Source organism: Lonchura striata, chromosome 7 (genome assembly GCF_050655825.1).
Source record: "Lonchura striata isolate lonStrDom1 chromosome 7, ASM5065582v1, whole genome shotgun sequence".
NCBI lineage: Eukaryota > Metazoa > Chordata > Aves > Passeriformes > Estrildidae > Lonchura > Lonchura striata.
In genome coordinates this window covers 1,222,624-1,248,724 of record NC_140709.1, presented here as the reverse complement: position 1 = coordinate 1,248,724, position 26,101 = coordinate 1,222,624, and the positions used below count along the sequence as shown (strand labels likewise).

General features: G+C 53.4%; 1 protein-coding gene across 1 annotated transcript in view; it reads left to right on the top strand.

Annotated features, from left to right (window-relative positions):
* The first annotated feature begins 265 nt into the window (after positions 1–265).
* Positions 266–26,101, top strand: part of KCNJ3 (potassium inwardly rectifying channel subfamily J member 3) — a 38,053-nt gene continuing 12,217 nt past the window's right edge. Inside the window, exons 1-2 of the mRNA XM_021545687.3 lie at positions 266–1,519; positions 7,253–7,469. Coding sequence (XP_021401362.2) covers positions 842–1,519; positions 7,253–7,469 — 895 coding nt within the window. The 5' untranslated portion in view covers positions 266–841. The remainder of the gene's footprint in view (positions 1,520–7,252; positions 7,470–26,101) is intronic.

The following is a 26,101-nucleotide window of genomic DNA, read 5'->3' as shown; positions in this document are numbered from 1 at the left end:
CGCAGGGTCAGAGGGGCGGGCGCAGGTGTGGAGCGCGGATGCAGAGGCGGTGCGGGAGGAGGAGCGGCGCTGCGCGGGGCGCTGCGCGGGGCGGTGCGGGAGGAGTGGCGGTGCGGGAGGAGGAGTGGCGCTGCGCGGGGCGGTGCTGCCCTGCCCGGGGCCGCTGCCGGCGGCTCCGCGTGGGAGGCGGCGGCGCCGGGCGGAGGCTCCGCGGCCGCGGAGCGGCGGGGCCGGGCGGGCTGCGCGGGGCTGCGCGGGGCTGAGCGGGGGATGCGGAGCTGAGCGGGGCTGAGCGCACTGCGCGGAGCTGTGGGGTGTGCGGGGCCGTGCGGTGTGCGCGGAGCTGCGCGGACTGCGCGGGGCTGAGCGGGTGCCGGGGGCTGCGCGGATCTTGCCGGCTCCGCGGATCTTGCCGGCTCCGCGGATTTTGCCGGCTCCGCGGATTTTGCCGGCCGAGCCGGGAGCCGGGAGCTCCGCGGATCTTGCCGGCTGAGCCGGGTACCGGGGGCTCCGCGGATCTTGCCGGCTCCGCGGATTTTGCCGGCTCCGCGGATTTTGCCGGCCGATTCGGGAGCCGGGGGCTGCACGGATCTTGCCGGCCGAGCCGGGAGCCGGGGGCTGCGCGGATCTTGCCGGCTCCGCGGATTTTGCCGGCTCCGCGGATCTTGCCGGCCGAGCCGGGTGCCGGGGGCTGCGCGGATCTTGCCGGCTCCGCGGATTTTGCCGGCTCCGCGGATCTTGCCGGCTCCGCGGATCTTGCCGGCTCCGCGGATCTTGCCGGCCTATTCGGGAGCCGGGGGCTGCGCGGGGCTGCGCGGGGCTGCGCGGGGCTGCGCGGAGCATGTCGGCGCTGCGGCGCAAGCTGGGCGATGAGTACCAGGTGGTGAGCACCTCGGCCAGCGGCGGAGGGCTGCCGCCGCCGCGCAGCGCCCCGCGGGGGAAGCGCCAGCGCTTCGTGGACAAGAACGGGCGCTGCAACGTGCAGCACGGCAACCTGGGCGGCGAGACCAGCCGCTACCTGTCCGACCTCTTCACCACGCTGGTGGACCTCAAGTGGCGCTGGAACCTCTTCATCTTCATCCTCACCTACACCGTGGCCTGGCTCTTCATGGCCTCCATGTGGTGGGTGATCGCCTACATGCGCGGGGACCTCAACAAGGCGCACGACGACAGCTACACCCCGTGCGTGGCCAACGTCTACAACTTCCCCTCCGCCTTCCTCTTCTTCATCGAGACCGAGGCCACCATCGGCTACGGCTACCGCTACATCACCGACAAGTGCCCCGAGGGCATCATCCTCTTCCTCTTCCAGTCCATCCTGGGCTCCATCGTGGACGCCTTCCTGATCGGCTGCATGTTCATCAAGATGTCGCAGCCCAAGAAGAGGGCCGAGACGCTGATGTTCAGCGAGCACGCCGCCATCTCCATGCGCGACGGCAAGCTCACGCTCATGTTCCGCGTGGGCAACCTCCGCAACAGCCACATGGTCTCGGCGCAGATCCGCTGCAAGCTGCTCAAGGTGGGTGCTCCGGGCGGCGGCGCGGGGAGATTCCTTCCTGGCAAGCTGCCCAGGGCAGTGGTGGAGTGCCCATCCCATGTGGAGGTGGCACCTGGGGACGTGGGGTCTTGGCAGTGCTGGGAACGGTTGGGGTGGTTGGACGCGATGTCCTTGGAGGGCTCTTCCAACTTCAGTAATTCCACAGGGGCTCTGGCAGTGCTGGGAATGGCTGGGATGGTTGGACTCGATGTCCTTGAAGGGCTTTTCCAACCTCAGTAATTCCATGGGAGCCCTGGCAGTGCTGGGAATGGCTGGGATGGTTGGACTCGATGGGGAAGTGCTGAGAATGGTTGGACTCCATAGTCGTGGAGGGCTTGGAGGGCTTTTCCAACCTCAATAATTCCACAGGGGCCCTGGCAGTGCTGGGAATGGTTGGACTCAATGTCCTTGGAGGGCTTTTCCAACCTCAACAATTCCATGGGGGCCCTGGCAGTGCTGGGAATGGCTGGGATGGTTTGACTCAATGTCCTTGGAGGGCTTTTCCAACCTCAGTAATTCCATGGGGGCCCCGGCAGTGCTGGGAATGGTTGGACTCGATGTCCTTGAAGGGCTTTTCCAACCTCAGTAATTCCATGGGGGCCCCAGCAGTGCTGGGAATGTTTGGACTCAATGTCCTTGGAGGGCTTTTCCAACCTCAGTAATTCCATGGGGGCCCCAGCAGTGCTGGGAATGGTTGGACTCAATGTCCTTGGAGGGCTTTTCCAACCTCAGTAATTCCACAGGGGCCCCGGCAGTGCTGGGAATGGTTGGACTCGATGTCCTTGAAGGGCTTTTCCAACCTCAGTAATTCCATGGGGCCCCGGCAGTGCTGGGAATGGTTGCACTCCGTGGTCCTGAGGGGCTTTTCCAACCTAAACAATTCCGTGGCTCTGTGACAGACCCGTGGCCCCACTGCCGCTCCCCTGGGGACATCCCAGCCCCTCTCCACGTCCCTTGGATGTCCCTCGCTCCCACCCCGGCTGTTCCCGCGTCCCTGGGGCTTGGAGCAGCCGGGTCCATGGAAGGTGGCCGTGCCCACGGCCAGGGGTGATCCCAGGATGATCCCAGGTCGTGTTTTGGGTCCTGCTGCTGTCCCAGCATCCCTGTCCTGTTTTCCCGGTGCAGGGAACATCTCCGGGAGCCTCGGGCTGCGGGCTCAGCCCCGCATCCCCAACCTCCTTGGAGATAATTCCCACATTCCGCGCAGGATTGGGATGGATATTTATAGATTCCTATAAAATGCTCCATTTGCCTGACAAGGAAATCCTTTGTAGCTCCGAGCTTTCCGGGAGCCGGGAAGGAGAAAGCTCCGGGCATAATCCTGAGCTTTTTGGGCAGCCCTGAGCCCAGCCGGGCTGAACTTTACCGAGGTGGATTCCCAGGAAAGCGGGGTCCGACCTGGAGCATCCCTGCCCTGGAGGGCTGCAAAGGCCCCGGTGGGCTGAGGCTTGTGGGAGCCGGGAATGGGAATGGGAATGGGGACTCGGGAATGGGGACTCGGGAATGGGGATGGGGACTTGGGAATGGGGACTCGGGAATGGGGATGGGGACTTGGGAATGGGGACTCGGGAATGGGGAATTGGGAATGGGGATGGGGACATAGGAATGGGGACTCGGGAATGGGGAATTGGGAATGGGGATGGGGACTGAGGAATGGGGAATTGGGAATGGGAATGGGAATGGGGACACAGGAATGGGGACTCGGGAATGGGGAATTGGGAATGGGGATGGGGACTGAGGAATGGGGAATTGGGAATGGGAATGGGAATGGGGACACAGGAATGGGGACTCGGGAATGGGGAATTGGGAATGGGGATGGGGACACAGGAATGGGGATTGGGACTCAGGAATGGGGAATTGGGAATGGGGATGGGGACACAGGAATGGGGATGGGGACACAGGAATGGGGAGTTGGGAATGGGAATGGGGACTCGGGAATGGGGACTCGGGAATGGGGATGGGGAATCGGGAATGGGGATGGGGACTCGGGAATGGGGATGGAGCAGGTGGGAGGAAGGAGCCGGCTCGGGGGGCGTTTGCTGCATCCTGCAGGGACCCCCCGGGAATCGGGATACCCACAGGGGGTGCTGGCCAGGGAATGGGGTGTCCTGTCCTTGGGGTGGCTGTCCTGACGGGAATGGGGGTGCTGTTTCCATGGGAAGGGTGTCCTGCAGGGATTTGGGATATCCTGCAGGGATTTGGGATATCCTGCAGGGATTTAGGATATCCTGCAGGGTATGGGGGTGTCCTGTCCTTGGGATTGGAGTGCCCTTGGGATGGGTGTCCTGCAGGGATTTGGGATATTCTGCAGGGATTTGGGATATCCTGCAGGGATTGAGGGTGTCCTGGCAGGGATTTGAAATATCCTGGCAGGATTTGGGATATCCTGGCAGGATGTGGGATATCCTGCAGGGATTTGGGGTGTCCTGCAGGGATTTGGGGTGTCCTGGCAGGATGTGGGATATCCTGCAGGGATTTGGGGTGTCCTGCAGGGAATTGGGGTATCCTGGCAGGATGTGGGATATCCTGCAGGGATTTGGGGTGTCCTGCAGGGATTTGGGGTGTCCTGCAGGGATTTGGGATATCCTGGCAGGCAGGATTTGGGATATCCTGCAGGGATTTGGGGGTGCCCTTCCCTCGGGCTGTGGAGTCCCCATTCCCAGGACAATCCCCTTGGGAATTTCCCCGTTTTTCCTCCCTGTCCCCCCGCAGCCCCAGGGATGGGGCTCAGCCCGTGGGAGGCTCCTGAAGTTGTGCCGTTCTCCCAAATTCCTGTTTTCCATGGGATTTCAGGATCAGGACTGGCCCGGTGTTGGGGTCCCCAATCCTTGAGGGAGTCTGTGCCTAAAAAAGGGAAAGAATTCCTGAAAAATTCTCAAAATAACCCTTTAATAGCTTTAAAATTATGGAAAATATAATTATATATAAATGATAAATTATATAATTTATAAATCTTATTTATAAGGATAAATATATAATATATATAATAATATATAAATATATAAAATAACATTGCAGCATAACACCATAGGTTTATGTAACATGCAATTACAAATATTTATATTTAACAATATATAATTTATACAGTTTGTTTTAAAATAGTTAATAATGTCTAAATATATATTTGCATACTATATAAATGTATTTAAATAATTTCCTATATTTCAAGCTATAAAAGATCAAAAATTAGTAATTTCCAGTCCAGCATTTGAAAATTGCCTCCTTTTTTTTTTTTTTTTTTTGGTTTTTTTTTTTTTTTGTTTTGTTTTGTTTTATTTTGGTTTTTTTTTTGGCTCTGGAAGTGTCAGAGGGGGAATTTTAAAAGTTGAAGCTTCAAACTCAGTGTGGCTCCAAAAGAATTCCCTGGATTTGAAATAAGGGAAGGGAAAGGTTTGTGCTTGGGAGAGAAGCAGTGCCAGGCCAGGCCTCCTGGGGAAAAAAGGGAACGGAAAAACAAAAGTGGAAAAGAGGAAATTAGGAGGAAAAAAGGGGAAAAGAAAGGAAAAATGGGGGAAGAGCAAAATAAAAGGGGGAAAAGGGAAAATAAAAGGGAAAAGTAAAATTTAAAAAGCAGGGGGAAGGAAAATTAAGGGGAAAATAAGAGGTAAAAACAAAATAGGAAAAAGGAAAATAAAGAGAAAAATCAAAGAAAAGGAAAGGGAAAATGAAAGGGGAAAAGAGTAACAAAAGACAAAGGAATAAAAGAAAAAGGGAAGCAGAGGAGAAAGGCAAAACAAAAGGGACCCACACGGGGAGGGAACAAGAGGAAAACTAAAAGGAAATGGGGAAAAGGAAAAGTAAAAGAAATAAAAAGGAAATAAATGAAAAAATGAGGGAAAAGGAAAAAAAAACCCTCAATCCATGGGGGAAATATTCCTTTATTTTTCCTGCCGGGCTCAGGCCAGGAGCAAGACCAACCCCAAAGCCTTAAAGTGGGAAATCTGTGCAAAGCCTCTTTTGCTGTAATGGGAATTTTGGGATGGATTTTTGGGATTGGAAAGAGCTCGGATGTCACTCAGAATTCCTGAATTTTCCCCCCCTCATCACCTGGAGCAAAGGAGTCACTCAGGGTTCATTCCTTAGCAAAATGTTCCCTCTGGAATTGCCTGGGGTTGGATTTTTCCAGGGACTCAGGGAGGTGTGAAATTAAATTTGGTTTCTCTGGATTTGAGCTCTGGCATTCCATCGGAATTCCGGGAGCAGCTGGAGTGTGACATCCCAGCAGGATCCGGAACACCCGGATCCCTGTCCCACAGAGGCTGGGAGGGACGTGCTGGATCCCTGGGAATTCCGGGGATCCAGGGGGAGCGGGGAGGGCAGCGGGGCGCTGTGGGGATTTCACCTGGAGCTGGATCGGATGTTGGGAGATTTTGGATTCCACACGGTGAAATCCCAGAATCCTGGAATGCTTGGATTCCACACGGTGAAATCCCAGAATCCTGGAATGCTTGGATTCCACCCGGTGAAATCCCAGAATCCTGGAATGCTTGGATTCCACCCGGTGAAATCCCAGAATCCTGGAATGCTTGGATTCCACCCGGTGAAATCCCAGAATCCTGGAATGCTTGGATTCCACCCAGTAAAATCCTGGAATGTTTGGGTTCCATCTGGTGAAATCCCAGAATCCTGGAATGCTTGGATCCCGCCTGCTGAAATCCCAGAATCCTGGAATGTTAGGATTCCACCCTGTGAAATCCCAGATTCCTGGAATGTTTGGGTTCCACCCTTTGAAATCCCAGAATCCTGGAATGTTTGGATTCTATTTGGTGAAATCCCAGAATCCTGGAATTCTTAGATTCCACCCAGTGAAATCCTGGAATCCTGGAATGCTTGGATCCCACTTGGTGAAATTCCACTTGGTGAAATCCCAGAATCCTGGAATGTTTGGATTCCACCCTGTGAAATTCCAGTATCCTGGAATGTTTGGGTTCCACCACATGAAATTCCAGTATCCTGGAATGTTTGGATTGCACCCTGTGAAATCCTGGAATCCTGGAATGTTTGGATTGCACCCTGTGAAATCCTGGAATGTTTGGGTTCCACCGGGTGAAATCCCAGAATCCTGGAAGGTTTGTATTCCACTTGGTGAAATCCCAGAATCCTGGAATGTTTGGATCTGGAATGTTTGGATCTGGAATGTTTGGATCCCACCTGCTGAAGTCCCAAAATCCTGGAATGTTTGGATCTGGAATGTTTGGATCTGGAATGTTTGGGTCTGGAATGTTTGGGTCTGGAAAGTTTGGATCCCACTTGCTGAAGTCCCAGCCTCCTGGAATGTTTGGATCTGGAATGTTTGGATCTGGAATGCTTGGATCCCACCTGCTGAAGTCCCAGAATCCTGGAATGTTTGGATCTGGAATGTTTGGATCTGGAATGCTTGGATCTGGAATGTTTGGGTCTGGAAAATTTGGATCCCACTTGCTGAAGTCCCAGCCTCCTGGAATGTTTGGATCTGGAATGCTTGGATCTGGAAAGTTTGGATCCCACCTGCTGAAGTCCCAGCCTCCTGGAATGTTTGGATCTGGAATGTTTGGATCTGGAATGTTTGGATCTGGAATGCTTGGATCCCACCTGCTGAAGTCCCAGCCTCCTGGAATGTTTGGCGGGAGGGTCTCTCAATCCCAGATTCTGGCGCAGGGATTCGTGTCCCAGCTCTCCCTGGGCTCTCCGGGCACGAGGAGCTCCAAGGTCCCTTCCCCTCCTTGTCTCCCGCAGTCCCGGCAGACTCCGGAGGGGGAATTCCTGCCGCTGGACCAGCTGGAGCTGGACGTGGGCTTCAGCACGGGGGCTGACCAGCTGTTCCTGGTGTCCCCGCTGACCATCTGCCACGTCATCGACGCCAAGAGCCCCTTCTACGAGCTGTCCCAGCGCAGCATGCGCAGCGAGCAGTTCGAGATCGTCGTCATCCTCGAGGGCATCGTCGAGACCACCGGTGAGCGGCTCCGGGGGGCTCGGGGAGCTCCGCGGGCCTCCTGCACCTCTGGAGCGCCTGCAGGCAGCTGGAGCTGGGATTGCCTGCACAGGGATTTTGGTGCTGGGGACGGGTTTTGGTGCTGGGGATGGATTTTGGTGGTGGAGATGGATTTTGGTGGTGGAGACGGATTTTGGTGCTGGAGATGGATTTTGGTGCTGAGGCTCTCTCCAGGAGATCGACTTTGGTGCTGGGGATGGATTTTGGTGGTGGAGATGGATTTTGGTGCTGAGGCTCTCTCCAGGAGATCGACTTTGGTGCTGGGATGGATTTTGGTGCTGGGGATGGATTTTGGTGGTGGAGATGGATTTTGACGCTGGGGCTGGGTTTTGGTGCTGGGGATGGGTTTTGATGCTGGGATAGATTTTGGTGCTGGGGATGGATTTTGGTGCGGGGATGGATTTTGGCACTGGGGATGGATTTTGGTGCTTGAGCTCTCTCCAAGGGGATGGATTTTGGTGGTGGAGATGGATTTTGGTGCTGAGGCTCTCTCCAGGAGATGGATTTTGGCGCTGGGGATGGATTTTGGTGCTGGGATGGATTTTGGTGCTGGAGCTCTCTTCAGGAAATGGATTTTGGTGCTGGGGATGGATTTTGGTGCCGGGGCTCTCTCCAAAGGGATGAATTTTGGCTCTGGGATGGATTTTGGTGCTGGGGATGGATTTTGGCACTGGGCTTCTCTTCAGGAAATGGATTTTCATGCTGGGGATGGATTTTGGTGCTGGAGCTCTTTCAAAAGGGATGGATTTTGGTGCTGGGGATGGATTTTGGTGCTGTGGATGGATTTTGGTGCTGTGGATGGATTTTGGTGCTGTGGATGGATTTTGGTGCTGGGGATGGATTTTGGCAGTGGGCATCTCTTCAGGAAATGGATTTTGGTGCTGGGGATGGATTTTGGCACTGGGGCTCTCTCCAAGGGATGGATTTTGGTGCTGGGATGGATTTTGGCGTTGGGATGGATTTTGGCTCTGGGATGGATTTTGGCTGGGATGGATTTTGGCTCTGGGATGATTTTGGCGCTGGGATGGATTTTGGCGCTGGGATGGATTTTGGCTCTGGGATGGATTTTGGCTCTGGGATGATTTTGGCTCTGGGATGATTTTGGCTCTGGGATGATTTTGGCGCTGGGATGGATTTTGGCGCTGGGATGGATTTTGGTGCTCCAGGATGTGGTTGGAATGTGGAGCTCCTGGCTGGGATGCGGGCTCCGGCATTTCCAGCTGCTGCTGGGCCCAGGGGATGTTCAGGGCACCTTGGATCCGTTTTGGGGCCGCTGTGGAGTCCCGCTGCTCCCTCCCTGCTTGCCCAGGGAGAGGACGGCGAGTCCTCCCTGCACTTCCCTAAAAACTCCCTGAGGTTTCCATAACTCCCTAAAACCCCCTGATCTTCACCTACCCACCCCCTGAGAGCTCCCAAAAATCTCCTTGATATTCCTCTAAAAACTCCTTGGAATTTTCATAAAGACTCCCTGGTATTTCTCTAAAGAATTCCTGATATTTCTCTAAAAAATTCCTGATATTTCTCTAAAAAGTTCTGAGGTTACTCTAAAATTTTCTGATGTTTCTCTAAAAATTTCCTGATATTTCTCTAAAAAATTCCTGATATTCCTCTAAAAAAATCCTGATGTTTCTCTAAAATTTCCTGATATTTCTCTAAATAAATCCTGATATTCCTCTAAAAAAATCCTGATGTTTCTCTGAAATTTCCTGATATTCCTCTAAAAAACCCCTGATATTCCTCTAAAAAAACCATGATATTCCTCTAAAAAAATCCTGATGTTACTCTAAAAAAATCTGATGTTTCTCTAAAAAATTCCTGATATTTCTATTAAAAAATCCTGATATTTCTCCAAATAATTACTGATACATCCCTAAAACTCCCTGATATTTCTCCTGAACCTCCCTGATATTTCCCTAGAAGTTTCCTGATACTTCCTTAAAAACCTCCTGGTGTTTTCCTAAAAACACCTTGATACTTCCCTAAAAAAAAAAAAAAAAAAAAAAGTGATATTTTCATAAAGGCTTCCTGATATTTCCCCCAAATTCCCAGATACTTCCCTAAAAACTCCCGGACATTTCCCTAGAAACTCTCTGATATTTTCCTAAACACTGCCTGATACTTCCCTAAAAATTCTGTGATATTTCCATTAAAAATTCCCTGGAAAAGCTCATGGAAAACTTGCAGGCCTGACCTGCAGACCAGACCTTGCAGGTTTCTTGTTTTTATTCCTCAAAAAAAAAAAATTTATTCCAAACAAAATGAGGGAAGCAAAGCTCTTTTGTAAACAACTCTTGGAAATTTAAACCCCAGCTTTGTTTTGGGAAATACTGACCTGAAAATTATGTGGGGAATGGGCAAAAAAAAAGAAAAAAAAAATAATTTCTGTGTCTTTAAAGCATAATTGGGATAAGGTTCCAAATGTTGTGACCTATTTTTGGGAGTGGAAAATTGGGCAAAATAGAGCAAAATGTGCTGGATCCGGATAAAACAGGAGGGAATGAAGGGTTGGGAAAATCTTCCAGTGGGAGCAAAGGGAAGAGGAGGATTTGGGGAAGGGAGAGCTCATCCAGGAGGTTTTTTAGGGAACAGGGGGCACCTCTGTGGGTTTCAATCCTGCAGAAATTCCCGGGTTTTTCCCATTTTCCCTCCCGTCCTTCACCTGGAAGCCAAAGGTCTGGAAAAGCAGAGATTTTCCTGTGGGAACGGGCAGAGATCCATGAGGAAATACTGGGATCCCTGGATGTAAATGTGCATTCAATACTGAGAATAAAGGGATGCGTTTCCTGTGGATCCCATTCCTGGATACCTCTGGCAAGGGAAAAATGGGATTAATTCAGGGGTTTTGGAGAGGTTGAGTGCGGTTCTGGGAATGTGACCCTGGAATTGGGATGAAGGCAGGGAAGGATCAGCCGCAGCTTTGCCAGGACCCGTAAAAAGTTTAAAAATCCACAAACGCCAGGTTTTTTCTCTGTGTGGAGTGATTTGGAGGGAATTCAGCTTGTCCAGACCTGCTGGGCCAGGAAAGGTTGGAGCAGATGATCCATGAGGTCAGCCTGGCTCACTCCCAGGGAGGGGAGACGAGAGGAGAGGCCGTTGGAGGCGCTGGCGGGATCAGGATTCAGGGATTTTTAAAACTCTCCCTTTTACATTCTCCGACATCATTTATAATGATCAGGGATTTTGGAATCCAAATATCCGCGGTGTGAGCTGGCTTTGCTGGGGCTTCGGAGCCTCCAGGCTGGCTCCAGACGCCGCTTGTCGGGAAATGTTCCTGTTCCCCTTCCCTCCTTTAACCACTGAAGGATCCTCTTTCCTTCCCATTGCCCAGGTTATTCCCATCCCACTCCTCCCGTTTCCCTGTGCTGCAATTCCTCCCGGATTACAGCCAGGATCAGAAGTGCTGGCTGTTTCTACATCCCGTATTTATCCAAGACAGGGATTTAGGAATGTGAATATCCATGGCCCGAGGCGCCTCTCTCTTTCCCTGTGCATTTGCAGCCTCCTGGTTGGCTCCAGCTTGGGAATTTTTTCCTTGAACTCCCTTCCTCGCTTTAATCCTTGCCTTTGCTCAGCTCCAGCACTGGGGGGCTTGGATAATGAGGAAATATCCCAAATAAATCCTTCTGGAATTCCCTGAGAGCTCCTGATCCTTCTGGAATTCCCTGAGAGCTCCTGATCCTACTGGAATTCTCTGAGAGCTCCTGATCATTCTGGAATTCCCTGAGAGCTCCTGATCCTTCTGGAATACCCTGAGAGCTCCTGATCCTTCTGGAATTCCTGGAGAGCTCCTGATCCTTCTGGAATTCCCTGAGAACTCCTGATCCTTCTGGAATACCCTGAGAGCTCCTGATCCTTCTGGAGTTCCCTGAGAGCTCCTGATCCTTCTGGAATTCCCTGAGAACTCCTGATCCTTCTGGAATTCCCTGAGAGCTCCTGATCCTTCTGGAATTCCCTGAGAGCTCCTGATCCTTCTGGAATTCCCTGAGAGCTCCTGATCCTTCTGGAATTCTCTGAGAGCTCCTGATCCTTCTGGAATTCCCTGAGAACTCCTGATCCTTCTGGAATACCCTGAGAGCTCCTGATCCTTCTGGAGTTCCCTGAGAGCTCCTGATCCTTCTGGAATTCCCTGAGAGCTCCTCATCCTTCTGGAATTCCCTGAGAGCTCCTGATCCTTCTGGAATTCCCTGAGAGCTCCTGATCCTTCTGGAATTCCCTGAGAGCTCCTGATCCTACTGGAATTCCCTGAGAGCTCCTGATCCTTCTGGAATTCCCTGAGAGCTCCTGATCCTACTGGAATTCCCTGAGAGCTCCTCATCCTTCTGGAATTCCTGGAGAGCTCCTGATCCTTCTGGAATTCCTGGAGAGCTCCTGATCATTCTGGAATTCCCTGAGAGCTCCTGATCCTTCTGGAATACCCTGAGAGCTCCTGATCCTTCTGGAATTCCCTGAGAGCTCCTGATCCTTCTGGAATTCCCTGAGAGCTCCTGATCCTACTGGAATTCCCTGAGAGCTCTTGATCCTACTGGAATTCCTGGAGAGCTCCTGATCCTTCTGGAATTCCTGGAGATCTCCTGATCCTACTGGAATTCCCTGAGAGCTCCTCATCCTTCTGGAATTCCTGGAGAGCTCCTGATCCTTCTGGAATTCCTGGAGAGCTCCTGATCCTTCTGGAATTCCCTGAGAGCTCCTGATCCTTCTGGAATTCCTGGAGAGCTCCTGATCCTTCTGGAATTCCCTGAGAGCTCCTGATCCTACTGGAATTCCTGGAGAGCTCCTGATCCTTCTGGAATTCCTTGGGGAGAGCAGCAGGGCTGAGCTGAGCTCTCCTTCCCTCCCCAGATTCCAGCCAGGCCTTTCCTTTAGGGAATTGTCTCCTCTGAGGGTTTTTTGGGAGTCACGGGGGGGATCCCGGCCCAGGATGGTGGAGGTGATTCCTTGGGATGGTTTTAACTAAAAGAGGGAATATTTAGATGGATGTTGGAAGGAATTCCTGGCTGGGCTGGAATTCCCAGAGGAGCTGGAGGATCCAAAGCCAGGCTGGACACTGGGATGGATGGTGGGAGGTGCCAGGGGTGGGGTGGGATGGGATTTAAGGTCCCTTCCCACCCAAACCATTCCATGATTCCATGACCTGAAATTCCTGAGTGCTCCGAGCTCCTCCCAGCCCCCAGGAGCTGGAGGAGCCCCACTCTGGCACTGGGATTGTTCCTGTTTTTTGGAGCCTTTCCTAGTGGAGATGCTCCAATGGACACGGAGCTGGTGCCCATTCCGGGTTATTTTGGATATCTCTTCCAATTTTGGGATAACCTGGAACTGGGAAGAACATTCCAAGGGTTTATTTTCCAAAGCTTTTGTCCTCGCTTCCCATTGCTGGGATGCAGAATTGGAAGTGTTCCAGTGGAGAATTTGACTTCCATCCTGGATTTTCCTGCTGGGATTTGCCTCTGGATATGTTTGGCATTATGTAACCCTTGATAATTTTGTGTTTTCCCGCAATTTATTGATAAGCTGCTGAAATTCCTGAGAAATGAGCCATTAATAGGAATCTGAAGCAGACAAAACCCTGCAGGAATGGTTTGTGCATTCGTTTTCCAAACTCATTAAATTTATTTTGGAAACCTCTTCCCGTGATTTGGCGATTAAAGAACTCCGGAGCCTGCCAGGCTTTTTAATTAAAGAAATGGGGATGGCATCAAAGGCCCTTTCCTCTGGTTTTGCTTTTAAAAACATGAAAAAGTGGAATTCTGGAAGCACGGGAAGGGCTCTCTCAGATCCATGGGGCTGCAACTTGAGGGAACAAAGAGCTGGGACAGATCTGAAAATTGCCAGGATTCCGATAATTCCATTTGAAATGGGATTCTTTTTGGATGTCTGTTCTGAAGGTCAGCGAGAAACCTCAATACTAATTCAGCAACTTTAAAGCTGGAATATAAAATACGGGAAATCTGGAATGGTTTGGGTTGGAAGACACCTTGAAAGGTCAATTTCTTTGTGTTTTTTTATCTTTCCATTCAGATTTTGGGATTTTTGTTGTGTGTGTTGGATGGGAGGGTGACAGGAAAAGAGGATTCAGCACTTCACATATTGACAGTAGCTTTAAATTGCATTTCTTTTATTTGGAATGTTTTTAAGCACAGCCTGAGCCCGATAAAACATTCCTGTAAAACTCTCGGGGCCGAACATCCCTCGGATCTGCTCCCAGTGCTGCCGTTATAGGAAATCCGTCAGTGGAAAATCCAATATTTTCTGGTCACGTGGAAAACCACGCTTGGCCCTGGCAGAGCCGGGGTTCCCGGGCACTGGGAGCTGCAGCTCCAGCTTCCTCCTGCCCCCCTGGAGCTGCTGGAAAAGGGGGAAAAGGGATTTTTAAACCTGGGGAAAGGTCTTATTCCTTACATCCCTTTATATCATATCTTGGATGTAAGATAAAGGGATCCTGGCATCCATCCCTTCCATAATTTTATCTTGGATAAAAGCTAAAGGGATGTAAGGGATCCATCCCTTCCATAATTTTATTTGGATATAAGATAAAGGGATCCTGGCATCCATCCCTTCCATAACTTTTATTTGGATATAAGATAAAGGGATCCTGGGATCCATCCCTTCCAAAATTTTATCTGGATATAAGATAAAGGGATGCAAGGGATCCATCACTTCCATAATTTTATCTGGATATAAGATAAAGGGATCCTGGGATCCATCAATTCCATAATTTTAACTTGGATATAAGCTAAAGGGATTCTGGGATCCATCCCTTCCATAACTTTTATTTGGATATAAGATAAAGGGATCCTGGGATCCATCACTTCCATAATTTTATCTGGATATAAGATAAAGGGATCCTGGGATCCATCCCTTCCATAATTTTACCTTGGATATAAGCTAAAGGGATCCTGGGATCCATCTCTTCCATAACTTTTATTTGGATATAAGATAAAGGGATTCTGGGATCCATCTCTTCCATAACTTTTATTTGGATATAAGATAAAGGGATTCTGGGATCCATCCCTTACATAACTTGTATCTGGATAACGCTCCCTCCTCCTGCCGGAGGCAGCAATTCCCCCAATCCCCATTTCCCTGCACCAGGCCTTCCTGCTCCTCCTTTTCTCCCTGAGATCTCTTTGGAGGCCCAGGAGAGAAAACTGGCAGTGATTTTGACCTGGAGGCAGGCAGGAGCTTCCCTTTCCCTTTCCCTTTCCCTTTCCCTTTCCCTTTTTTTCCTTTTTTTCCTTTTTTTCCTTTTTTTCCTTTTTTTCCTTTTTCCTTTTTCCCCTTTCCCTTTTTTTCCCTTTCCCTTTTTTTCCTTTCCCTTTTTTCCCTTTCCCTTTTTTCCTTTTCCCTTTTTTTCCTTTTCCCTTTTTCCCCCTTTTTTCCTTTTCCCTTTTTTTCCCCTTTCCCCTTTTTTTCCTTTTCCCTTTTTTCCCTTTCCCCTTTTTTCCCCTTTCCTCTTTTTTCCCCTTTCCTCTTTTTTCCCCTTTCCCCTTTTTTCCCCTTTCCTCTTTTTTTCCCTTTCCCCTTTTTTCCCTTTTCTCTTTTTTTCTCTTTCCCTTTTTCCCTTTCCCTTTTTCCCCTTTCACTTTTTCCCCTTTCCCCTTTATTTCCCCTTTCCCCTTTTCCCCCTTCTCCCTTTATTCCCCCTTCTCCCTTTTTCCCCCCCTCCCTTTCCCCCCCGCTTTATTCCCCCTTCTTCCTTTTTCCCCTTCTCCCTTATTTTCCCCTTTCCCCTTTTTTCCCCATCTCCCTTTTTTTCCCCTTCTCCCTTTTCCCCCCCTCCCTTTTTCCCCTTCTCCCTTTTTTCCCCCTTCTCCCTTTTTTTCCCCATCTCTCTTTTTTCCCCTTTTCCCTTTTTTCCCCTTTTTTTCCCTTTCCCCATTCCCTTTCCCCGTGGATGATCCCAGTGAGCGGTGCCTGAGCTGGACTCAGCTCTGCCAGAATTCCCTGCTCACGCCGGATCGAGCAGAATTCCTTCAGCCCGAGCAGCTCCTTGTGCTGCCGCAGCCTCTGGAGCAGCAGCTCCCATTGGAGCCCCGTTTTTCCAGGGATTTCTGTGGGAGCCTGAGCAGGAACCCTCATTTTGGGAGCCCCAAATTCCATCTCTGCCACAGATCTGCACCTGCTGCCAGGAATGGGGGCAGAGCAGGGAAAAGGGAATATCCAGCTCCTGTGGGAGCCGTCCTGCTGCAGCTGGAGAAGGGATTTGGGAATGCTGGGGTGGGAAAGGGCAAGGCAGAGGGCTGGAATTTTTCCTGGAGCGCTGGGATGTGAAATGCTGCTGGCTAAATATAGCCCCAGAGTGCTCCTGCTGGAGAAATTCGTGGAGAGATAAAAGCCTGCAGTGCTCAAATGGTGCTGCTTCACAGGATCCTGGAATGCTTTGGGATGGAAGGATGAAATCCCATCCTGAAATCCCATTCCATGGGCAGGGATAGCTCCCACTGTTCCAGGTCACCCTGCCTGGCCTTGGGCACTTCCAGGGATCCAGGGACAGCCCCAGTTTCTTTGGGAATATGAGCCAGGGCCTGCCCACCCTCCCAACCAGGAATTCCTTCCCAATATCCCACCTAAATCCTTCCGTTTAAAGCCATCCCCTCCTGTCTTTCCAGGCAGTGGCTCCTTGAATCCTTCATTATATTGAAATCTGAGCCATTTTTTCTCTGTAGCAACTTCTTCCCACTCCTTATTTAGCTCCTGGATCCTCTGGCAGTGCAGCTTTCCCTGGATATTTGCCCTCGGTGGATTGTCGATGCTGCTGTCGGAGGTTTTTGTCAGCAGCCCACTGATCCCTCCTCACTATTATTTATTTATTGTTCCAATAATCTGCAGCAGGGTCCATGCCTCGGGCAGATGTGCTGCTCCAATCCTGCCAGGAATTCCCAGCTGACTTTTCCATGGATACCTGCTCCTTGGCCTGGACGCTTTGCTGTTTGTTATTCTTTATTTCCAGCTCTGCACAGCGTGGGGGTGTTAAATATCCCAGCTCCTTCCTCACGGGCTCGCTCTCCCGAGGGATCAGCCATGGGAATGCCCTGAGCTTGCACCAGGGGAGGTTTAGGTTGGATTTTTGGGAATGTTTTTCATGTCCAGGCGTGGCACAGAGTGCCCATCCCTGTGGCACTGGGGCCGTGGGCAGTGGTGGCCTGGGGATGGTTGGACTCGAGGTTCTGAGAGGCTTTTCCAGCCTGAACCCTTCTGGAATTCCGTGATCCCGGCTGAACTGGCCTGAGCAGCCACGCGTGGCAGCTCCTTTTGGAAAGGAACAAAGCCCTGAGCTCTCCTCGGGGTGAGCTCTGGGGTCCTTCTGCCTTTGGAGGGTTTTGAACCCCTGGAATTCTCTGGGAAGCAAAATGTGCTGTGGGGCAAGGAGCACAAAAATCCCTGCAGGGATGGGGACTCCCCCTGAGCCCCTTTCCAGGAAGGAATTTCCCCAAAATCCACCCTGAGCTCCCCTGGGCCAGCCTGAGGCCGTTCCCTCTGCTCCTGTCCCATTCCCTGGGATGATCCCAAATCCCCCCGGCTGTCCCCTCCTGGCAGGGAATTCCAGAGAGGGAAAAGATCCCTGGGGATCCTCCTTGGCTCCAGGCTGAGCCCCTTCCCAGCTCCCTCAGGGATTCTCCATTCCCTTCCCAGCTCCCTCAGGGATTCTTTGTTCCCTTCCCAGCTCCCTCAGGGATTCTCCATTCCCTTCCCAGCTCCCTCGGGGATTCTCCATTCCCTTCCCAGCTCCCTCAGGGATTCTCCATTCCCTTCCCAGCCCCATTTCCCTCCCAGCCCCTCTCTTCCATCCCACCCCAGCCCTTCCCACACATCCACACCTCCCGGGGGCTCATCCCCAGGGAAGAAGCCCAGCCTGGCCGGGCTGGTTTTCCTGTCTGACCCTTTGTCCCAGCTTTGTCCCAGTTTACGGCTGACAGGAACCAGTTGTGGTTTGGGCCTCACTTTGTGCCCGCTCTTGGTTGCTGGGGTGGTTTTGAGGTGAGGATTCGGGGGAAGGCGCTGCTTTAGCTGCTGCTGTGTGACACGATCCGAGCTGCACCGAGCTGGCTGATGATAAAAGTGGTTGGCAGGAGAAGGGGGGACGTTCCTGGAGAGTCATCCCAAACGTCAGGAGGAATTGGGAATTCATGGAGGGGAAAGCTGGCTGGGCTGGGCGCTGCTCCTGCCTCCCTTCCCCCTGCCCTGGGCTGGGCTTGGGGGGTCTGGGGGCTTGAGGGGTCCAGGAGAGCTGGAGAGGGACTGGAACAAGGGATGGAGGGACAGGAGCCAGGGAATGGCAGGGATGGCTGGGAGATTGGGAATTGGGAATTCCTGGCTGGGAGGGAGGAGAGGCCCTGGCACAGGGTGCCCAGAAAAGCCGTGGCTGCCCCTGAGTTCAGCACTGGCAGGATTAAAAAAACCAAAACAAAAAACAAAACAAAACAAAACAAAACAAAACAAAACCCCCCAAAAAACCCCAAACAAAAAATTAAAAAAAAACAAACAAACAAACAAAAAAAACCCCACAGAAAAACCCACAAAAAAAACCCACACAAAAAACCCCACCAAAACCAAAAAACCCCTACAAAACCAAACCAAACCAAACAAACAAACAAACAAAACCCCAAAAAACACCCCACAAAAAAAAAAAAAAAAAAACCAAAAAAACCCAAAAAAAACCACCAAAAAAAAAAAAACCCACACCAAAAAAAACCCACCAAAACCAAAAAAACCACAAGAAAACCAAACCAACCAACCAACCAAACAAAACCCCCAAAGAAACAGACAGTTTTGCCCCCAGGAAAATGCTCCCTGCAAATGCCCCAGATGGACAAACGCTGAGTTTATCTGGAGATTTACTGATTGTGGGGCAGAGCTGGGTCAGCCCTTACCTGGGTTCCCGGGCTGGAATCACCCTCTGCTTATCCCGCTCCTGGATCTGCTCCGTGCCCCTGCCCTGGAATTCCTGCTGGAATTCCTGCTGTTGGCTTGGATTTATTCCATTTATTGCCCGCCAGGGTCCGTTCTGCTCGGGGTTTGTCAGCAAGGATAAGGACGGGACAGGAGGGAATGTCTTGCACTGAAGGATTGGGGTTGATTTCGGTGGGATATTGGGAAGGAATTCCTGGCTGGGCTGGAATTCCCGGAGCAGCTGGGGCTGGCCTGGATCCCTGGCAGTGCCCGAGGCCAGGCTGGGTGACCTGGGACAGTGGAAGTGTCCCTGCCATGGCAGGCTGGCTGGGATGGGGTTTAGGGCTCCTTCCCAACCCATTCCATGCTCTGGGATGCGTGGCACTGATGACTTTGGGGTGCTGAGAGGTCCCAGAGCTCTCGGGGGTGAGTCAGGCACCCCAATCCCCTCGGGAATCTCCTCCTGCTCCCCTGGGCCGGCTCTGGGGAAAGAGGAGCCAGAGGTGCAGAGATGGATGCAGCCGGAGCCAGTCTCAGCAATTTTCCTGCTGAGATTTCCTCTCCTCGTTAGGATATCGATCTGTGGCTGCGGGCACTTCCCCCAGCACACAGCTCCGGGATAAATAACCCGACAGGCAGCACTGACTGGGATTTAGGAGCTGGGACGGGATAAATAACCCGGACAGGCAGCACTGATTGGGATTTAGGAGCTGGGACCAGGGGTCTCTCCATCCTCCTGCTCTCTGTCCTGCCTGTGGCTTCCCCAGGGATCTGACGTGGCCATGGGGCTGCCTGTGGCTTCTGGAATGTTTTTGGGAGCGCTGTAACCGAGAATCGGAATGTGTTTAAATTTAAAATACCTCCGTGTTTAAATTTAAAATACCTTCGTGTTTAAATTTAAAATGTGTTTGTGTTTAAATTTAAAATGTGTTGTCAGTGCAAGGGCGTTAAAGATCAGGGAATCACAGGATCATGGAATGGGTTGGGTGGGAAGGGACCTTAAAGCCCACCCAGTGCCACCCTGCCATGGCAGGGACACTCCCACTGTCCCAGGAGCTCCAGCCCAGTGTCCAGCCTGGACTTGGGCACTGCCAGGGATCCAGGGCAGCCACAGCTGCTCTGGGAATCCATTCCAGCTCCTCCCCATCCTCCCAGCTGGAATTCCTTCCTGTGTCCCACCTGGGCCTGGCCTGGGTGACAAGGTGGGGGTCGGGCACAGGGGTGACCTTGGAAGGCTTTTCCAGCCTCGGGATGCTGGGATCCCGGGATTCTGGGATTCTGGGATCCTGGGTGTGTGATGGCTCCTGGACCCCGTGCTTGCTTCAGCAGGGCCGTGGGGCTGTGCTGAGTCCTGGATAAAAGCTCATCCCAGAGCTCTCCACACAGATCCCTGGGAATGATCCATCCCTTTTCCCTTTGTATTCCCATCGTTTTTCCCGTGGTGCTGAGCTCGTTCCCAATGTCCCCCGGAGCCTTTCCTGCTCCTGCCTGTGCTCAGACACTTTAAATTCCCGGGCCAGGGAGCTGGGGGTGGAATTTCCCCCCGTGCAACGCTGCTGACTCCATGTGATGGAGGAGCTGGGATTTATATTTCATATTCCCCACGGTCTCCCTGCCCGTGGCTGCTCCTCCCAGCGCTGCTCAGCAGCCAGACCCAGGCAGGGCTGGAAAACCTGGGAAAAGTCATGGAGTGCTTTGGGCCAAGGACCTCAGCCAGGAAAAAGGGGATTTTCCCTGATTTTTCTATTTTTTTTAACCTGGAAGAGGCTATGAATTTAAAAGCTGCATGAAAAACACGCCTGGAGCTGTGGCTTGGGCCATGGTGCCTGTGAAAGCATCCCAGATTTCCACTCTACATGGGATACTGGGAAGGAATTCCTGGCTCGGAGGATGCTGGAGCCCTGGAATGGAATTCCCAGGGAAGCTGGGGCTGCCCCTGGATCCCTGGCAGTGCCCAAGCCGGGCTGGAGCAGCCGTGGGAGGTGTCCCAGCATGGCACGGGTGGCTGGGATGGGATCTGAGATCCCTTCCCACCCAAACCGTGCTGGGATTGCAGGAGCAGCGTCCAGGGAATGCCATCCTCCGGGTTCTGAGGCTGAGCCGAGCTCACCTGGTAATTAATTCATCAGCAGAACTGCCTGGAATTAGCGCTCTGCTCCGAGAGAGGCTCCTAATTGGGAGTTAATGGCTCATTAGCGCTGAGCACCCCGGCAACACAAACAAAGCAATTAGCGATTTTCAGGGAGGGGATCCCCATCCCAGCGCCCGGCTGGGCTCCGGGGGTGCTGCTGCCAGGGGAATTCCCTTTGGGATGCTTTGGAAGGGCTGGGATGATGGGGTGGGCTGGCTCCGGCTTCCTGCTTTGGGGCCTCCTCCCTGTTCATCCCAAACTGGGAATGATGGGGGTTGGAAAAAGATGGGAATAATGAGCAGCAGCGGCTCCTGCCCAGAGCGCTTTAAGAGTGTAAATCACAGGATTTCAGGCTGGCTTGGGTGGGAAGGGACCTTAGAGCCCAGCCCAGCCCTGCCCTGCCCCTTCCCACCATCCCAGGGTGCTCCAGGTCCTGTCCAGCCTGGCCTTGGACACTTCCAGCGGTGAGAAGGGGCTCCAGGAGAAACGGAGAGGGACCTGAGAAGTTCCAGGGAATGGCTCCCACCGCCGGAGGGCAGGGATGGCCGGGATATTGGGAATTCCTGGCTGGGAGGGCGGCGGTGCCCTGGCACAGGTTATCCCATGGATGGCCCATCCCTGGCAGTGTGCAGTGCCAGGCTGGGGCAGTGGCAGGTGTCCCTGGCCGTGGCAGGGCTGGAATGGGACGGGATTTAGGGTCCCTTCCCACCCAAAGCAGGTTGGGATCCAGGGAGGGTGTGGCAGCGCCTCTGCAGCCGCCAGGATTTTCCCTGGAAGCGAAGCAGTGCCCGGAGCTGTGGGGTGGGAAAAGGCAGAGAGCCCCAGCCAGGATTGCCAGCGTCATCCTCAGCCGGCTGTCCCCGAAATCTGCGGGAAACCAAAGGCATCGTTCTCCCTGGAACGCCCAAAATGCTCCAGCCTCTTTAAAGGCAGCCTGGGGAGAGCTCAATCAGCACCATGGGCATGGCAGGCAGGGCTGGGATGTAAAATTCGAAACCCCTGGCAGGCATGTGGGCATTGCTGCAGCTCAGGCTGGGATTGCATCGATCCTCCTGGGAATAACGGGCCTGAGGGACGGCAGCACATCCCCAGGGATGGGGCCCGAATTCACCTGCCCTGACTGCGAGGTGGGCTCGGGATCACCTCCCTCCCTCCCTCCCTGCTGCCAATGCTGCAGGAACGATCTCCCTGTGCAGGAATTTGGGATCCGAACCCAGCTGGGAGCCACAGGAAGGAGCAGTACCAGCAGCTCCGAGCCCCATCTGCCTCAGCTGCCCCGTGCAGGAATTTGGGATCCGAACCCAGCTGGGAGCCACGGGAGGGAGCAGCTCCGAGCCCCATCTGCCTCAGCTGCCCCCGTGCAGGAATTTGGGGCTGTGGGATTCGGGGATCCTCGCCCCAGGTGCTGTGGGATGCTGGGCTTTGAGGAGCAGCTGGGAGATGCTGAGCACCTGGTGCTGCACCTGGGGGGGGTCAGGAAAATGTGTCACCAAGGGGGAGAGTCCAACCTGGAACAGCTGAGGGTGTGGAGATGCTCCCTCAGGAGCGTTTTTTGGGGATTTTTTTCCTCGGGGAAAAGGTTTTCCAAGCTGGGCAGGTCTCGGTGAGATCTCTGCTCACTGCAGGGGCAGGAGGAGCTGCCCCATCCCTGGGAGTGTTCCAGGCCAGGCTGGTACAACCTGGGACAGTGGGAGATGTTCCCGACCATGGCAGGGGGTGGGACAGGATTTAATGTCCTTGCCAGCCCAAACCACCCTGGGAGTCTGTCATTCCATGACATTCACACGTGTTTCTCTCTGTGACCCAGCAAGGAGCACGTGGGTCCCCGAGGAGCCTCTTGCAGCCCCAAATCCCGGCTGCCAGCCGTTCCCACAGGGTGCCCATCCTGCCTTTGCTGGGAGCCCGTGTGCTGCTGGTGGCAGGCAGGGAGTCAGTGCCAGCCCTGCTGCTGCCACAGCCCGTGTCCAGCTCGGGGGAGGTGGAGCTGGAGCTGTGCCGGCTCCGAAGGACGTGGCAGGAGCTGCTCCAGCCTCTCATGCTGGGAATGGCCCTGGGACGGTCCCAGTGCCAGATGGGTGCAGGTGAGGAGCTGGAAAAGCTGCTGGAGCTCAGCCTCAGCGGCTCTCTGGGCACAGGGGAGCAGAGATCCCTCAGAACAGGAGGCTGGGCATCGGCAGGGCTGCCAGGGCAGTGATCCCCTGAAAGGGGATCCCTTTTCTGGTGATCCTTTTCAGGGGATCCCCTTTCAGGTGAGCTCTTTTCAGGTGATCCCCTTTCAGGTGATCCTTTTCAGGTGATCCCTTTCCAGCTGATCCCTTTTCAGGGGGTCCATTTCAGGTGATCCCATTCAGGGGATCCCATTTCAGGTGATCCCTTTTCAGGTGATCCCATTCAGGTGATCCCATTCAGGGGATCCCATTTCAGCTGATCCCTTTTCAGGTGATCCCTTTTCAGCTGATCCCATTTCAGCTGATCCCTTTTCAGGTGATCCCATTCAGGTGATCCCATTCAGGTGATCCCTTTTCAGGTGATCCCATTCAGGGGATCCCATTTCAGCTGATCCCTTTTCAGGTGATCCCATTCAGGTGATCCCATTCAGGTGATCCCTTTTCAGGTGATCCCATTCAGGGGATCCCATTTCAGCTGATCCCATTTCAGCTGATCCCTTTTCAGGTGATCCCTTTTCAGCTGATCCCTTTTCAGGCTCTGGATCCAGCCCTGGGATACCCTGGGAGTGCAGTCCGTGTTCTCCAGGAGTTTTAAATGTTGGGGGATACTGATTTGTAAATATTGGTTCTTAAATATGAGGGGATGCTGAGCGAGGTGTGCATGGAATTGTGGAGTATCAGAGCTGGAAGGGAGGCACAGGATCACAGATCCAGCCCCTGGCCCTGCACAGACACCCCAAAATCCCACCCTGGCACCTCCAAACGTTCCTGGAGCTCCTGGGAATGTGCCCATTCCCCGGGCAGCCTGGGCAGTGCCAGCACCCTCTGGGGGAAGAGCCTTTCCTGATGTCCATCCCAGCCCCTCTGGCACAGCTCTGGCTGTTTCCCCTCTCCCGTGATGGATTTGGGGGTCTCCCCTTGCATTCCTTGGCCAAGCTGGGGCGGCAGGCGAGGAGCAGGACTCGTGCAGAGCTGTGCTGGGAGCAGCTCCGGGCACGGCCTCCGAATGTTCGGTGTTTTAGGAGCCTCAGCAAATCAGCCCCTGTGTTAGACCCGTGGCACTAAATCCCAGAGGTTATTCCCAAACATCCCCACCTGCCTGCTGTAAATCACAGAATCCCAGGCTGGTTTGGGTGGGGAGGGACCCTAAAGCTCATCCAGGTGTCAGGAACACCTTCCCCTATCCCAGGGTGCTCCAAACCCTGTCCAACCTTGCACACTTCCAGGGATGGGGGTTCCACAACCTCTCTGGACAATCTGAGGCAGATGATCCCTCTCCGCACCAGCCCTGAGGCTGGTACAGATTATTTTCAGCTCAGAAAGTGGCTGCTGGCTTTCTGTTCTATTCAAATCGGTCTCCCGGCCACCCTTTTCCCACAGGGATGCTGGCGTGGAGCAGCTCTGCCCCGGCAGCGCTCAGGGAACATCCCCAGGTCCTGGAGGCCAGGAGAGCTCTGCCACCCCAGGGAATTGTCCCGTTCCATGAGAAGAGAGCTGGAATTTCCATCCAGGGAGGCGTCTCTGGATGCCTCGGGGGGTTTTGGGGGCTGCAGAGGGAAGCTCTATTTTGGTGCTGAGCCCATATGGCCGGGTGGGTGTTTGGGGGAGGGGAGGGCTGGGCCGGCCTCACAATGAAAATGTTCTCCTCTGGAGAGCAGAAATTATTGTAAATATATATATATATTTTTTTTTTTGCCCCTTTTCTCAGTCTTTTCCCCAGACTTCCCCCAGGTGTTGCTGACCTCCAGCAGTCTCCTGGGATTGCACAGAACATTCCTTTTTCCCCATGGCTCTTCCCCACCATTCCCAACATGGAGCCACAAATGGATCCCCTCATTTCCAGCTGCACTTGGGAGCCCCAACTCCATGAAAAGCAGAACCAGCTCTTTTATTTTTTTTTTTTTTAGGAAAATCCCTCTGAGACCATGGAGTCCAACATTGCCAGGCTGCCCAGGCCACCACAGCCCCATGTCCCCACACCCACGGGGCTCTGGGATTCCTCCAGGGATGGGCACAGCTGGGGTGGGATGATCCCGAATTCCTCTTCCAGCCCACACCGGCCTGGGATTCTCTGCTGGACATAAGGAACGTTTCCATAGGGCTGTGCTGCCTGGAAAAATCTGGGAATTGCTGGGGCTGGCGGGAGCCCTGGAGAGCAGGCAGTGCCGTTTTGCAGGGCGTGGTGGGCAGTTGCAGGTTCATCCCTTTCCCCGTGTCCCCAGCTGCCGGGAATGTCCCACCCGAGCAGAGGGGATCCATTGATCCATTGCCACCCCTCGTCCCTCCAGCCCTTCCCCTGCCCTTCCCGGTGCTTCCTGGCAGGGAATGCGCAGAGTGCAGGGATTGCAGGGAGTGCAGGGAGTGCAGGGAGTGCAGGGAGTGCAGGGATTGCAGGGAGTGCAGGGAGTGCAGGGAGTGCAGGGAGTACAATGCAGTGAGTGTAGGAAATGCAGGGAGTGCAGGAAATGCAGGGAGTGCAGGGATTGCAGGAAATGCAGGGAGTGCAGGGCACACAGGAAATGCAGGGAGCACAGGGAATGCAGGGAATGCAGGGAGCACAGAGAATGCAGGGAGTGCAGGGATCGAAGGAAATGCAGGGAGCGCAGGAAATGCAGGGAGCACAGGGAATGCAGGGAGTGCAGGGAATGCAGGCATGCAGCGAGTGTAGGAAATGCAGGGAATGCAAGGAATGCAGGGAGCAGGGAGTGCAGGGAATGCAGGGAGTAGGGAGTGCAGGGAATGCACTAAATGCAGGGGATGCAGGGAGCACAGGGAATGCAGGGAGTGCAGGGATCAGGGAGTGCAGGGAGTGCAGGGAATGCAGGGAGCACAGAGAATGCAGGGAGTGCAGGGATCGCAGGAAATGCAGGGAGTGCAGGGCACACAGGAAATGCAGGGAGCAGGGAGCACAGGGGATGCAGGGAGTACAGGGAATGCAGGAATGCAGGGAATGCAGTGAGTGTAGGAAATGCAGGGAATGCAGGGATCGCAGGGGATGCAGGGAGTACAGAGAATGCAGGGAGTGCAGGAAATACAGGGAGTGCAGGGATCACAGGAAATGCAGGGAGCAGGGAACACAGGGAATGCAGGGAGCAGGAAATGCAGGGAGCAGGGAGCACAGGGGATGCAGGGAATGCAGTGAGTGTAGGAAATGCAGGGGATGCAGGGATCGGAGGGGATGCAGGGAGCACAGGGGATGCAGGGAGTACAGAGAATGCAGGGAGTGCAGGAAATGCAGGGAGCAGGGAGCACAGGGGATGCAGGGAATGCAGTGAGTGTAGGAAATGCAGGGGATGCAGGGAGCAGGAAATGCAGGGAGCAGGGAGCACAGGGAACGCAGGGAATGCAGCGCTGCCCTTCTGCTGTGCTGAGTCAGTCCCTGCCGGGTGGGAGGGAGCGCTGCAGGC